General features: G+C 35.1%; 1 protein-coding gene across 1 annotated transcript; it reads left to right on the top strand.

The window, feature by feature from the left end:
- The first annotated feature begins 7,937 nt into the window (after positions 1-7,937).
- Positions 7,938-9,214, top strand: LOC131055476 (uncharacterized). The gene is made up of 4 exons (XM_057989959.2): positions 7,938-8,333; positions 8,430-8,613; positions 8,797-9,052; positions 9,160-9,214. The coding sequence occupies exons 1-4, from the start codon at positions 7,938-7,940 to the stop codon at positions 9,212-9,214; spliced, it is 891 nt and encodes a 296-aa protein (XP_057845942.2).
- The last annotated feature ends 6,399 nt before the right edge of the window (positions 9,215-15,613 follow it).

Raw genomic sequence — 15,613 nt, 5'->3', positions numbered from 1 at the left:
GTACTGCCATGGTCCGGTGGGTCCTTAATGAGAACTGACCAGATCATGCAGCAAGAGTAACACAACAAAAGAAAGAACAACACAGAAATATTACATAACCAGACATTCGCATTGTCATATATTCATCATAGAACATCCGGTAATCAACCAATTACATACAGGCTAACATGCCATTTTACAATCCATCTAAAACTCTCAGAGTTATCTGGATCTCTAATCATGAATCTTAAACCTCATACTAATTGATCTCATGTCCCTCTAATGACTACATAAAATAATATATATATCCTTTGGAACACATCTGGGTTGGCCACAAAAGATTACAATAACCAAGGAAGGAAAATGAAACATGTAAGACAAGTTGGCCCAAAAATGTGAAGATCTCATCCATTAGGAACAATTTGAAAGTGCAGACCACAAAGGAAGGTCGACCAAGGGCCTAAGAATATTGAGTGTGGTGCCAAACTGATCCGCAATCCAAGAAATTGCTCAGGAAAAGAAGAAATCTCCAACTAAGATGATAGGCTCAAAACTACTCCAGAACCTAGAAACAGTTACTCTAGAAGGAACAACTCACCGGAAAAGAACCCAAATTATCTAGAAATCTAGAATAATGCACAATAACACGCCTAGTGTTGGCATTGTGCTGTCATTGATGTCAACTGGTATGGGATGATCACCGGTAGTAAAAATGTGTGTGCAACACTACCATGGAGGAGTACAGATGTGATATCTTGGGTATCACTTGGTGTTACAAAACACCGGTAAGGTAAGGAAAGTATGTCAACTGGCAAGTGTTGTGTTGACAAATGGGAAAGGTGTTTGAGTGGTTGTTTGTGATGAAGAGGCAGAATGTTACCTGAATCACATCAACACTGGAAGAGCATAATGAACTAGTATGCTGTGAGGTTGCAAAATAGCAAGACTCCCATCGGATGAAGATGCAGTCATCATGAGAAGCAATGGATGATAGTGAGTGTGCCCACATCGGATCTAACAATGAATTGAAGGAATGCCTTAAGTGCATGAGATCAGAGTTATGCACTGGACCGACAGAGAAGGCATGTTGGGATGCTAGTATAGGGGAAGTGTGAAGTGTTTGTCACCTTGACAAACCGGTAGAGGAATGAATAGAATTGATCAGGAAGAAAGGCAAGGCTAAACAGAAGCAGTCAGAAGTAGAAAGACCTGATTGAAGATGGATTCTTGTGAAGGATGTTGACATGGTGTCATCAAGAGTGGTAACCGGTATGTAAGTCCATAGGTTATATAAGCGAAGTGCAGATGCAGAAGACTTCCCAGTTGGGGGAATGAGCATACTTTGGATTTACCTATCTGGAGATCGGTTTGAGAATTCCATCGATAGTTCAAGATGAGGGCAGAGATGATAAGATAACCGGTAGAATGGTTGATACTGGAAGGGTTTGCAAACTGGCAGAAGTAAGGAACCGGTATGGTAATTGGTCGGTGATCCTACCTAGACCGACTTGGAGTGCCAAGCTGGCAATTGATCGACATGGATGCCACATGGGATCAAGGTGGCAAGCTCTCAAAGGTTGATGAAGTGCTGTGTAGAGTTAGGTAACTCGACTGGTGTACACTGACAGTGGATCCCGTGATTTGTGGATGGAGTCAGGAGTGTGTGGCTCGAGGAAGAATGAACCAACAGAGATGAATCAGGGAGTTGTTGGCACCTGAATCAAAGCAAGAAGATTAGGCTGATAGAAGAGCTGAAGAAGAAAACAGAAGAAGCATTAATGGTGATTGACCAAGATGTATGCCGACAGATTGTTTGTAGGCTACTGAAGATGGAAGGCGTGTTCTGGTAAGCATGTTGATGGTGGACTTGTGCCGGTGAATGTTAGGAAGATCAGATCGAGCAAGATCTAATTGGATTTTATCGGCCTTGAGGATTGTGAGGAAACCCTAACCATCCAGATTTTGAATAGGGTTTTGGTGGTAAAACCAGTCAATAAGTATGAAGGCCAAAGAGATTGTTTGTTGCTACTAGAAAAAAGATCATTTAGTACTACTGCAAAGTGGGATACTTCTACATGTAAGAGAAAATCATCAAAGTTCTCAACGAGCATCTGAGAGAAGTGAGTGAGAGAGAGGGAGAACCAGGGTGAAGCATTCAACCTGTTGGAGAGAAGAACCGATAGTGTTCATACCAGTTAAGCAGAGTTGTGTGGAGGAGATTCAGTGAGAACATAACAGAAGAGAGATGAATTGGTAGGGCTTACCGGTAGAGAAACAACTAGTGAAGAGAAGCAAAAGAAGTGAGTCAATGTAGAAGAGAAAGTATCTGATTGACTGAGTAAGATATATGACAAGGTTGCAAGATTCACTTGTAACAAGACAAATACTTTTGTAATTGAAGTTATCTTTGTGTTCACTAGGTTGTAGCTCGGTGCAGGGGTTGTAGCTCCTTTGGGTTGTAGCCCATAAAGTCAAGGGTTGGTGCTCCTTGGGTTGGTGCCCTAAACTGTGTAACTATGTTTTTTTGTGAGGCTGGATTGGAGCAGTAGACTCTAGCAGCATCACTCACCGAGGTTTTTCCCATCTTGGGTTTTCCTCATACATCCTGGTGTTATGTGATGTCCTATTGTGTATGCATGTACTTGAGTTAGTCTCCTCACTAACCAGTAAGTCTGCATTATGTTTGATCCATAAATCGATATGCTCACAAGAATAGATAAAAGGGAAAAGAGTTGAGAACCACTGATTCACCCCCTCCCCCTCTCAGTGGTCCATTGTGTCTAACACCTAGAACCCGATCTGCAATGAAAGATAAACAACTACCCGAATACACTGAAAGAAAGACATAAAATTGCTACATGAACTGAAAAAGAACAAAAACTAAGGAAATATATTTGGTTGATGCAAGATTGCTCATAGACTGGGGATGCTCCAACATCAAAAATATAGAATCTCACAACCAACAATGAACAATACCACAACACTCGGAGAACATAAAGATGATTTTTGACCTCTGGACCATCATATCCATGATACCGAAACTATATTCAATGAAGATAACAATAATATTCAACACCAACAACAGATTCTGGACCCAAGCACATCTATAACAACCAACACAACAAGATAACTCTACACCACAAACATTTCAGACCAAACCTGAACAACAAGTTTGACATCAATGATAACCAAAACAACACATCAACTCATATTTCCAACAATCCTAGGATGAATAAAGCGGAAATCCAAGTTATATAATGACTAGATGGATATATCTATATATACAAGTGTGATAGTTAAAACAAAGGTTGAATATATAGGGATATATGAATGCATGGATAAGATATAGGTTCCAAGTGTGAAGGTAGGTTCATAGTAAACGTCCATGACAATGATCTAGTCCCCTATACATAAACTTGTGATGATCTTTAGTTGGACATCTCCTCTTTTTCGACACCTATTCATATTGGTGTGTTGTGTTCTTCCTGTTAGCTTGGAAAACAAAAATTATTTTAAAATAATTTAAAGGATTATTGATAGGTCACATGTACCTTTCACATAGATAAATCCCCATAAAGTAGAAGAAGATTGAAGATGATACATAAATATCTAAGATGTGATTTTTTTACTAATTTTAGCACACAATGTTTGAAGTGCTTCATAGCCAATTGTTTTTAATGTTTTAGAGTGAGAGAAGGTGTTGGACCCTTAATTTTTAAGGTTCCAGATTCATACTAGGAAGCAAATCTCTCTCTGCAATTATTTAGATCAAGTATCTATTCCACTCTGAGTTCCTGCAACTTACTTTGATGCATGAACAAGGTGGTCGATTTCCAGGTATGTATATGGTTGCAAATACGGAATCAAGCCAGGTACGCCTTTTTGAACCATAACTTCCTCTCATCTGAACTTTGTTATGTCAAATTAATTATTCCTCTGTATTTTATGTATATATGAGGACCTATGTTTCAAATTTCAAATGCATACGATATCATTTGATATGTTTTATGAGGCTAATCTAAATACAATTTCTTCAAATTTGCAATATACAATTTCAAAATTTTGTCAAAATGATTATAGTAGAATACTAATAAATTTCCTTTTGCAGGAGTATCACGCTGAATGAATTATGAAAGCCATTATTATTTTCCTTGAGTATAATATTAATTAGGAAGTTTTTAATTTTGAATATTTTATTTTTCCTCCAATTAATATTATAGTATTTAAATTATTTGTGTTACATGAAATTATATGATGCTTTTAAAACTAACACAATTTTTGAGCTTGTATAATGTGCACAATTATTACAAAAAAGAAATAAAAGATTTTACGTTTGATCAAATCAAATGATCAAATACTTTATAGTTGGTTGAAGGAAGTAAAAAAAATTTATCTCAAAAGGTGAAATATTAAATCATTTTTTTAAATAAATGATTAGGATACATTGGGGCCTGACGAGTAAAAGCCATCGAGTATCAGCATAGGCATTTGAGAGCCCTCCCAATCCCCGATAGGGCGACCATTATTGTACAACCGGTTGACAATGAACAATATATTCATTAATAAACAACATATACATGTTTCCTTAATAACCTATTGAGTGCTCAAGCTGAAGTATTATATATACATGATGTTGTGAGTTTTTACAGCACCGCAAGAAAATAATTGGGGTGATGACAAGCAGCAAAAGTTGATTCACGTTTTTGCAATTCAGGCCATTTTTTGGGCTTGAATATAAGTTTTAAATGGTGATTTTTGTCTCTCAATAGAGGCCCAAACCATCCACCCTACCTTGAAGGCCATTTTTACAAGATTTTTGATATTTTTGGAGTGTCGGTAAGCTCAAAAACGACCCAAATTTGAAAGTGACGGCCTGCAACATTTCAGTAAAAAATATATATTGTTTTATCCCTGACAAAATGATTTCTGATTTGTTAGTATATCTTACTATATTTCTTTTTTTTTTTTTTTGTGCAGGATGTTACACATGGGAAAAATTAAATTTCTAGGCACATTAAGGAGCAAGGAGTATATCTTAAGCAAGTATATTTTTTATTTACAATAAGATTACATTTTGCATATAAATGATTTTAAAATAAAATATATTTTTACAAAAAGGCAGGGAGAGGGAGTTAAACACTCAACCTCTCAACCTGACCTTCCTAACTACCCATACCTACCCTCCCCATTTACCAATTGCTCTATTGTATTATTTAAAAATGTTTATTAGGGTAAATTACTATGGATAATAATTTGCAAATATTTCCACAAGATTTTAATTTATTAAAGTAATCTTGAAATGTTGAAATACATTTTGAAATATGTGATTTAAACAAATTATTTTTACCCAAAAAACATTGGTAAAATATATATTAGGGTAAAATGTTATTTCATATAAATGGATCTTATTTTGAAAAATATTTCAAAGGTGTGAAATGTTTCAAATCACAAGTGGAGATAATAAAAAGCATTTGTTTATTTAAGTGTTTTTTTAATCTTTTCATATGCATATTATTCAAAATCTATTCTTATTGCAAGAGGGGAATATTTGCCAGACCTGTAAGGTAGTTGATTTTTTTTTATGTTTTGTGTAGGATACTATAGGTAAAAATTATATTTCTTTGGTGCATATTAACAGGAAGTATCCCTTACTCAAGAAATTTAATTTAATGTTTTGATATTATAATTTGCTGATTTTCAGGAGCACCTTGGTAAAAGAAATCTTGTTTACAACATTTGATACGATAATAATAGTTTTCAATATTATCTTTTGAAATTACCTTTTGAGAGGTTATAAAGGGATATATTTTATCACAAAGGAAGTTATTTTCTATAAGTTCTTTTACCATGGTTAATTCTTTAATTTGATGACCTAATAAATTTTAGCATTTTGATATTATCATTTGATCATTTATATTTTTCACCCTAAATGAATAAAATGGAATATCTATATATTAGGGTTGATTTTATGCAAGATCAAAGAATGATTATTATTATTTTGGAGAAAATGTATTTTTACCATAAGTAAAATGATGAAAAGCATTTATTTATTTAAGTGATCCTTCCATATACATATTACTTTCCCTAAGTTAATTAATTGAATATGTTCATTAGGGTAAATTATTTATGTCATATAGTTAATGGTTTGATTGGTTTTTTGCAAGTATATGTTCTATACGATAAAATATGTAAAAAAGAATTGAAGTTGCCCTAAAAGGATGAAAAGGTATTGCAAAGTTGGAATATTTATCCATGGTTACCATTTTCCAAGGGAAGTATTATTATTTAGTATAAAGTATTTTACCTTTTGTTATTATTTGGAAATATATACTTGGGTAAATATTTTGTTTTATTATATGAGTTAATGTTTTTAAAGTCCCAAGTATAAAAATCACTTTGCAAAATATCCTCTTGATGATATACTTTGATTAAGGAGGATTGATCTTGCATTAGGAAAGGGATTATTAGTCTTTCATAAGAAAAACCTAATCGAGAGTAATTAATTTTTTAAACCAATGAATTTGATTGGTTTAGTTTGTGTGCAGGATATTTTATCAAAGTTTGGTGACGAGGAATATCAAGGAGTTCAAGAGTGGAAGTGGAAGTTTATCAAAGTGAAAGATTATAAAGAACATTATTAAAGCTTTATTTAGTGTGTATTTTAGGGATTCAAATGTAATTATCTTGTAAACTAAAGGGTGTGTCCTTTGGAAAAACAACTGTCTATAACTCCCTCCTGTATGCGAAAGGGTGTGTCCTTTCACATATGTCTTTTGGATCAGGTATTTATAGGGAGTCTTTTTCAATTAAAAAAAAAAGAGTCATGAAGGACAATTCGCTGTGTAATGGAGTATTTGTAAGTGTATCTATCGTATGCATTCACTCTCCAGAAATTAATGTACAAGATTCACTGTTTCAATTCCAGAATTCATGTATACTTTTGTGTTGATGAATTTCATTTTGTCCTCTTGATAAATCTGATAAAGGGTTTAATACAGTGTGCCACCACAAGTTGTTATAATTGAATATAAGATTTGCTTCTTCATGTTCTTATAGCACTTAATGGAACCTCTGTATTGATAGTCTTGTGCTACAAGTTGCATGAAAACTATCTCAAGAGTTTAATCAAATTATTTGTCCACAAAGTATCATGCACATTCCTGGATAGAGGCACTGGTCTATCATTTATTTCTGAGATTTTGATTTGTATGCATAAGGTCCTTACAGAGAAACATTCTTCCATATCCTATTTGAACTAATCCTTGCAGATTTCATTGAAGTCCTGAAAGCATTTCATTTTCAATATACAATATCTTTAACATACACTTTTATTCATATTCAGTTTTCAGTTTTCAAAGTATTCAGCTAAAGCACATGATATAGCATAGTTGCAGAACACTAATTTGCCAGTTGTGTAAACTTGCTTAGAGGCTTAAATCCACATTTAAATAACTCTTTTTTGCTTGAGAGGGAAGGGTACACCCATCTAGGTCTTGTGGAGCCTGAATTGCAGAGGGATTTGGTCTTCGACCATCGCTGTTCGTTGGCCAAGGCTGATTGGATTTCCTAAGGAGTTGGCAAGTTTTTGGGTTTTCCAATCTGCGGTTTTGGGCACCAACAGATTGACGACTCTGCTGGTGAATTGTTCAATAGAAGTTTTCAGAATCTTTGGTAGAAGGATTCAAACTCTACTGAAAGAAAGAACCCAAAGGATCAATAAGAAGAAATCATATTCCTCTTAGGAGGTGGCGACTCTACCAATATAACTTTTAGTAAGTATCATGAGACTTGGATAAATGAACGGAAGGAGGTCTTTGACGGGAAGGAAGCCTTTGCACAATTAAGTCCCAAGAAGAAGTATTATAAGAAAAAGGATCCCATACCTGAAATGGCTCATGGTGCTTATAAACAATTTCCTGGGAGAGAAGGATGTTCCACATCAACATATATGCCCTATAATGACATGCATGAAAAATCCTTTCTTCAATGAAAATCGAAAAGATAACAATCCTCGGTATGAGGAACATCTAACTAAGAAAGAGAAGAAGAATAAGCAATGGGATGCAATAATCCTCCAAATGGATGACCTGGGTGGAGATGAAGCTAAAATGGCAAGGGCCATGAAAAGACAGCCAGATGAGATACTCAAGAGGTTGGGGGTGAAAAGGGAACATCTGTATTGCACTGATACAAGTTCATGTGAGCCAACTAGTAGTGGTACCAGCAGACCATCAACCCCAAAGTATAGCCCACCAAACATGAGAAATTTTGAGAAGAATACAACCAATGAAGAAGGACCATGGAGTAACAATGGTAGGTGGAGAAATGTGCATAGTGAGTATTATCAAAATGATGTGAGTAATAATGAAAATAATAGAAATCATCATGATAATAATAATACAAATATCAGGGATGTAAATAATAGATTTGACAATAATGGCTATAACTAGGGAGGTAATAATAGAGGTTACAATCCAAATTATGGTGGTAATTATAATAATGGAAATGGGAATGGAAATGGTAATGGTAACAACAATTGGAATAATGGAAATAACAACAATGGTAATAACAATAATGACAATGGTTATAATGGTAACAACAATTATAATGGTGGTGGAAATAATGGCAATCATGGTAATAATGGTGGTAATCATAATGGAAGAAACAGAAATAATCAAAATAATAACAGTCATCACAGGCCACCCATGACCATTGAGAGATATAGGTAGTTAGATTTCACTGGCATAGTCGGTCATCCAAACCACATATCAAATGACTTGAGAAATGCTATTCCTAAATTCACTGGGAATGGAACAGATACTGTTGAACAACATGTTATGAATGTTAAAAATACCATTGAAGAGTTTGAAATTCCACATGAGGATGTCTTCATGAAGTTGTTTGTTCAATCTCTAACACAAGATGTCGGGGAATGGTATCAAAGTCTACCTGATAGGAGCATCAGTAGTTGGCAGGAATTTGTTACTTTATTTTTGGAGGAGTTTGGTGATCATAATGATCCCTCATTTGCTTCTCATGAATTGACTAGTATCAAGAAAAATCAAAATGAATTGTATTTGAATTCAATAAGAGGTTTAATAAGGTTCTGAATAAAATTCCTCGAGATATTAGACCTGTTGATTCTTTCTTGATTAACTTTTATATAAGTGCATTTGACAGTAAAACACACAATGAGATTTTATCTCATAAAGCTGCCACACTGCAACAAGCCTAGAAAGCAGCCAGTACAATAGAAAATAATAGAAAGGCTGCTAGAAGAGTGGGAAAAAGGGAAGACCCTAAATTGTACAATCCACGGGCCCCTAAAAGGGATGATTTTGGTCAAATCATGGACATGCTCAAAGGTTTGAAAGACAAACAGAATCAGAATGAGAAGCCTCAGTCATATAGAAACAATAGGCCTACAAATTTAAATAGGCCCAGGCTCCATGACATGCCATACAACACATCTTGGAAGGATGGTAAGCCGGTTAAGCCAAGCATAAATAAAGAGACTCTTGAACCACTAAAAAAGGCAAATAATCTTGTTGAGGATTTCCCTTGGTGTAATGTATGTAATCTTCCCCATTCTAAAGAACAGTGCATGATTGCATTGAGTTTGAATGAAAATCAGCCTGAGGAAGATGAATATCAACCCACTGTCAATGTGTTATCATCTGAACCTATGTGGGGTAAAGATGAAGATTATTCAGAAGGAGAGTATTAATCGTATATGCATAGGATGAGGTACAATCAACAGTAAAGTGTTTAGCAAGTCTTCACAGATGATGAGGATGACAATGTAGCATTGAGGGAGTTGTTCCAGAGCAAAGAAACAGATACACTCTTAAGGAACCTGTCAGAAGAGGAAAAGAGGGCGTTCACAGTTGCTGCTATAGCTCAGGCTAAAAGTAACTACCAGTTGAGAAACAGAACAGTGAATGATGAGCAAGGAAAGCCTGCAGGTATCTTTGCAGAAGTGAACAAGGAGGCTGAAAGCAAAAAGGCAAAGGAGACCATGGTTGAACCAGCAAAGTAGATTGATGCACCAAAATTGGTCAAGCCTACTGATAAAAAGCAAATCAGTAAGTCCTCAACTTTTGGAACCTTCATGTCACAAGCTTTGTCACAGTTAAAAATTTCTATGCCTCTGTTAGAAGTAATGAAGTATCCTGAATACAAAGGGGAGACCTTATAAATTATATCTAGTGCTAGTGATAATAGTAAGGATGTTTCTAAAACTAAAAATGATCCTCCAGTGGTATATTTAGGAACATCTATTACTAAGAATCTGAATCAGGGAGATCCTTTTTATCTGACATTATTGATAAATAACAAAATGGTGAAGAACTGTATGATAGACTCAGGGGTTGTGGTGAACATTATGCCAGAGGATGCCATGACAAAACGTGGCATGTAGGTTGACACTCCATATGGGAAGTGTTATGCCACGGACAATAGATCAGTACTTGTGGTGGGAATTATGAAAGATGTGGAGTTCAAGTTTCTAGCTTGCCCTGATACCACATACAAAACAAACATCACGGTGGTCCAAGTCCCAGCAAATTATGGAATGTTGTTGTCCCATCAATGGTCCAATCTGGTTGGGGGACATGTTCAGCTGGATCTATCTTATGCCACTATACCTGTGAAAGGAGCAGAGGTGAGAATCAACCGGGAGCCTAGATCACCATACCTTATTGAAGAAGTTGATCCAAAGGAGATGACATGTTTCTACCATACAGACATGGACAACTTCCAGGTGAGTATATCTAAACCTTGTAATGTTTCAATTTTAGAAAGAGCAGTTAAAAGGGATAAAGATCTCTTATTAAAAATGCATTTTGATGGTGCATGCAGTAAGGAAGGAAATGGAGCGGGTGTAGTTTTCATTTCACCAAATGGAAAAACATTTAAATATTCTTTTCTGCTTGCATTTGAATGTACAAACAATGTTGCTGAATATGAAGCTTTATTATTAGGCCTTAAAATTGCAAACAAGCATGGTATAAAATTATTAATGGCTTATGGTGATTTAGAACTTGTAGTTCAGCAAGTAAGAGGAAAATTTATTGCTAAAAATGAAAAATTAAGAAATTATAGAAATGAAGTGTGGGATTCAATTGAATTTCTTGATGCTTTCTCTATTAATTACACAGAAAGGTCTAACAATATTATTGCAGATTTTATGGCTAACTTGGCTATTAAGCATAATGATATTCCTTTTGATGACATTTCTCAAGTTGAGATCAAGACTAGGCCTACAATTCCTGATAATGTGAAGAGTTGGCAGATTTTCAATGATGACAAGGACATCCTGAATTTCTTGTTCTGTGAAGGAAGCTATGAGGATCAGAAAATTGATTGGAATGGGCTTGTTGAAGAGGAAAATGGAAAGAAAACTATATTGGGGTAGGAAATCTTGTAGTTGAAGACTAACAAAATTCCAAAAGGGCTGGTTGAGTTTGAGAGGATGTTTGATGATAAGGACATGGCTAATTTCAGACCAAGTTTCAGGAGCATGTGAAGACGTTGAGAAGATAAATTTGGGAAGTGAAAGCAACCCAAGGGAAGTCTTTATTGGTAAAAAACTTACCCCTAAGATTAGGACTGCATCAATAAATTTGTTAAGAAAGTATAGACATGTTTTTGCATGGTCCTATGATGATTTGAAGGCATATAGAGAAGATCTATTCCAACATGAGATACCACTGAAACTAGACGCAAAACCTTTTAGGCAGAAGCAGAGACCTATAAATCCCACTTTGGCTCCAAAGATGAAGGAAGAATTGATGAAGATGCAAAATGCAGGTATTATTGAACCAATAAGACACTCAACATGGGTGTCAAATCTGGTACCAATTAGGAAGAAAAATGGAGATATTAGATTGTGTGTGGTTTTTAGGAATCTAAATGTATCTTCATTAAAAGATAATTATGCCTTGCCTAATATGGAAGCTTTGTTGCGAAAAGTTACTAGTAATGAATTATTGTCCATGATGGATGGGTTTTCCAGTTACAATCAGGTCAAAGTTAAAGAATCTGAAAAATATAAAACTGCTTTTACTACCCCATGGGGTATATGCAAGAATGCCTTTGGACTAACAAATGCAGGACCCACTTTCCAGAGGGCCATGGATGTTGCCTTTGAAGGATTTATTGATCTCATCTTAGCAATATACCAAGATGATATGACTGCATACTCGAAGAAAGCAGAGGATCACTGCAACGACCTGGAGAAGATATTCATAAGAGCATTGGAGTATGGTATTTCTCTCAATCCTAAAAAATGTTATTTTGGTGTTACTAAAGGGAAGCTATTAGGTCATATCGTATATAAGGATGGTGTAAGGATTTATCCTGAGAGGGTAGCAGCTATAGATAAAATACAGATTCCAAAGACGGTCAAAGCTATTCAATCCTTTTTTGGTTAGATTAATTTTGTGAGAAGGTTTGTATCGAATTTTGCTGAAATTGTTAAACCCATAGCCAAAATGCTAAAGAAGGGGTCAGAGGTCAAATGGACAAATGGACAAATGAGGTGATTAAGGCTTTTGTGAACATCAAAAGAGCAATTAAGGAGGCCCCAGTCCTTAAGTCACCTGAATTTTCCAAGCCATTCCAGGTATTCTCATTTGCATCTTACCATACTATTGTTGTTGTTATGTTGTAGAAAAATGAAGAAGGTCATGAACAGCCAATAGCATTTTTCAGTAAGTCTTTACAATCTTAAGAATTGAATTATGACATTAATGAAAAATAGGCTTATGCTCTAGTTAAAGTAGTAAAATCTTTTAGACCTTATTTGGTAGGAGCCACTGTTGTTGCATATGTGCCTAACGCTGTTGTTAAGGATATTTTTAGACAAACAGAAACAATAGGAAAGAGATGCAGATGGATTAATCAAATCCAAGAATTCAACATAGATATCCAGATTACCAAACTGGTAAGAAGGCAAGGTCTGGCTAGACTTATTGTAGAATCTAACTTGGATGCAATTCAGATAAATCAAGTAGAAATGGAAGATGCAGAGATGAGTATCCAAAAATGCCCTTGGTATACTGACATTGTGTATTATTTAAAACATTTAAAATGTCCAAATAGTTTTAATGATAATAAAAAAAGAACCCTAAAGTTACAATCATGTAGATATGTGCTTATCAAAGGAGACTTGTATTGGAGGAATAGAGATGGTGTTCTGTTGTTTTGTCTGGATGTTGTGCAGACACCAATGGTATTGAAAGATTTACATGATGGAGTCTATGGAGGACACTTCTCAGCAAAAACAACAGCCCACAAGATTTTAAATGTACGGTATTACTGGCCAAGAATCTTCAAGGATTGTCACACATATGTCTGAAAATGTGAGGCTTGTCAGAAGTTCTCAGGCAAACTCAAGTACAATGGGGCCATTCCTCTCAGACCTGTGAATGCAGAAGAGCCTTTCCAAATGTGGGGCATTGATTTTATTGGAGAAATAGCTAACAAGTCTAGTGGTGGACATGGGTGGATTCTTGTTGCAACAGATTACTTTACTAAGTGGGTGGAGGCAATTCCCACAAGGCAGGCTAATAGCAAGGTGGTCTCAAAGTTTATTCTGGAAAACATTTTGGCCAAGTTTGGATTTCCTCATAAGATCATGTGGATAACAGTATGTGCTTTAGATCAAAAGAATTTGTGAATTTCTGCGAATCTTATGGGATTAGTCTATCATACTCATCACCCTATCATCCCCAAGGAAATGGACAAGCAGAGTCTAGTAATAAAAATTTGCTGAAGATCATAAAAAGAATGCTAGGGGAAAACAAAAGAGCTTGGGATTCCAAATTAAGTCTGGCTGTGTGGGCTAATAGAATTACAATTAAAAAATCCACTGGTTTTGCTCCTTATGAATTAGTGTACGGTAAAGAAGCCAGGTTACCATTGAACAACTTATTGCCAGTGTACAAATTTGTTTCAAAGAATGATCCAAAGGAGGTGAATTTCATGAATGATTGATTTATGCAGCTTGCTGAGTTGGATGAATGTAGAAGAGAAGCTCTAGAAAGGAATTTGCAAAGACAACAGAAAGTTAAAAGGCTTCATGACAAAAAATCTAGTGATCGGTCATTTAAGGAAGGAGAGTGGATGCTGAAGTGGAACGCTAAGGATCAGGATAAAGGAAAGCATGGCAAGTTTGATGCCTTATGGCTGGGACCTTATATTATTTCTAATAAGAATGGAGAAAATTTTTACTTTTTGTAGGACACTAGTGGGCGAGTTGAGGAGTTCTCCATTCACACTCAATATCTGAAGCATTTCTTCTATGTGTAAACAGGGAGTATCTTTTGTATCATATTTCTAGGAAGTATGAAGAATTATATTTCCAGAGTGAATCATCTTTTAATTCTCTCTGAAACATATGAAGATTACTCTCAAGAAAATTTTTATGAAGGTATGCATTGTGATTTATTAGATGATTTTTTGTGCAATAAACCAGAAAAGGGTTTTCATGAGGTTATGCATATATATTCTATGTTTTCAAATTCATTGTTTGAAGAGGACACAAGATAAAATATACCAAATGATGATGTTGCAGAAATATTATATGATAAATTTTTAGGGCAAAAGGAAATAGTATTTTTGCCAAATATCGCCAACGATACACGCCCTAAGTTTTTATGGGAAAAGGATAAGTTATTTCCAAAACACGAGGAAAAAGAAAATATGTTTAAAGATGGTATAATTTATTTTTACATTATAGTAAAGTCATATGTGATGAGTTCCCTAATCTGTTATTTGAGAAAAGTGAAATATTTTTCAAAAATGAGGATACAGTAAAAACAAACTATATGGAACATAATCCCAAAGGAATAAATTTTTTTAAATTTGCAACATAGGTTGTGTTAATCCTAATTTAGACATTTCATTGGGAGGCATGAATCCTTTGCAAGAAAAGGGAAAGGAAAAAATTTTACCAAGTATTTTCCCTCAAATGAATGTTGCAGAATATAAAAATGGGAATTTTGAATGGTGTTCTGAAATTCACATATGACAAAAGAGATTTCAAAAATTTTCAGGAAGAAAAGGAATATAAGAATAAGGGTAAAATACTATTAAGATATAATTTATTTCAATTAAGGTTGATACAAGAGGATGAAAGAGATTATGTGTATCACATTTTAACCCAAATAACAAGGAAGTTAATTAAATATATTGGAAAAAAGTTTTATAGCAGGAAAAGAAACAATATATCAAGAAGTGGGAGTGGTAAAGAAAATAGTGTTTTCAGAAGGTGCATATTACTGCATGACCAAAATCAGGTATTTGACAAAGGAAAGGGAATATCATCATTTCTTTTAGGGGCCTCGGGCCATCCAATTTTATTGAGGAACCTACAAAAGGGGTGCTATCTAATGGCCTGCTTCTCCAAAGATAACTGAGATCTCGCTATGCTCACAAGGAGCATACGTCCCCAGAAAGAGCCACTGTTGGACCCTTAAAAATTTTAATTTTTAAGGTTCCAGATTCATACTAGGAAGCAAATCTCTCTCTGCAATTATTTAGATCAAGTATCTATTCCACTTTGAGTTCCCTGCAACTAATTTTGATGCATGAACAAGGTGGTCGATTTCCAGGTATGTATATGGTTGCA

This window comes from Cryptomeria japonica, chromosome 5 (assembly GCF_030272615.1).
Source record: "Cryptomeria japonica chromosome 5, Sugi_1.0, whole genome shotgun sequence".
NCBI lineage: Eukaryota > Viridiplantae > Streptophyta > Pinopsida > Cupressales > Cupressaceae > Cryptomeria > Cryptomeria japonica.
This window is presented reverse-complemented; position numbering and strand designations above follow the sequence as displayed.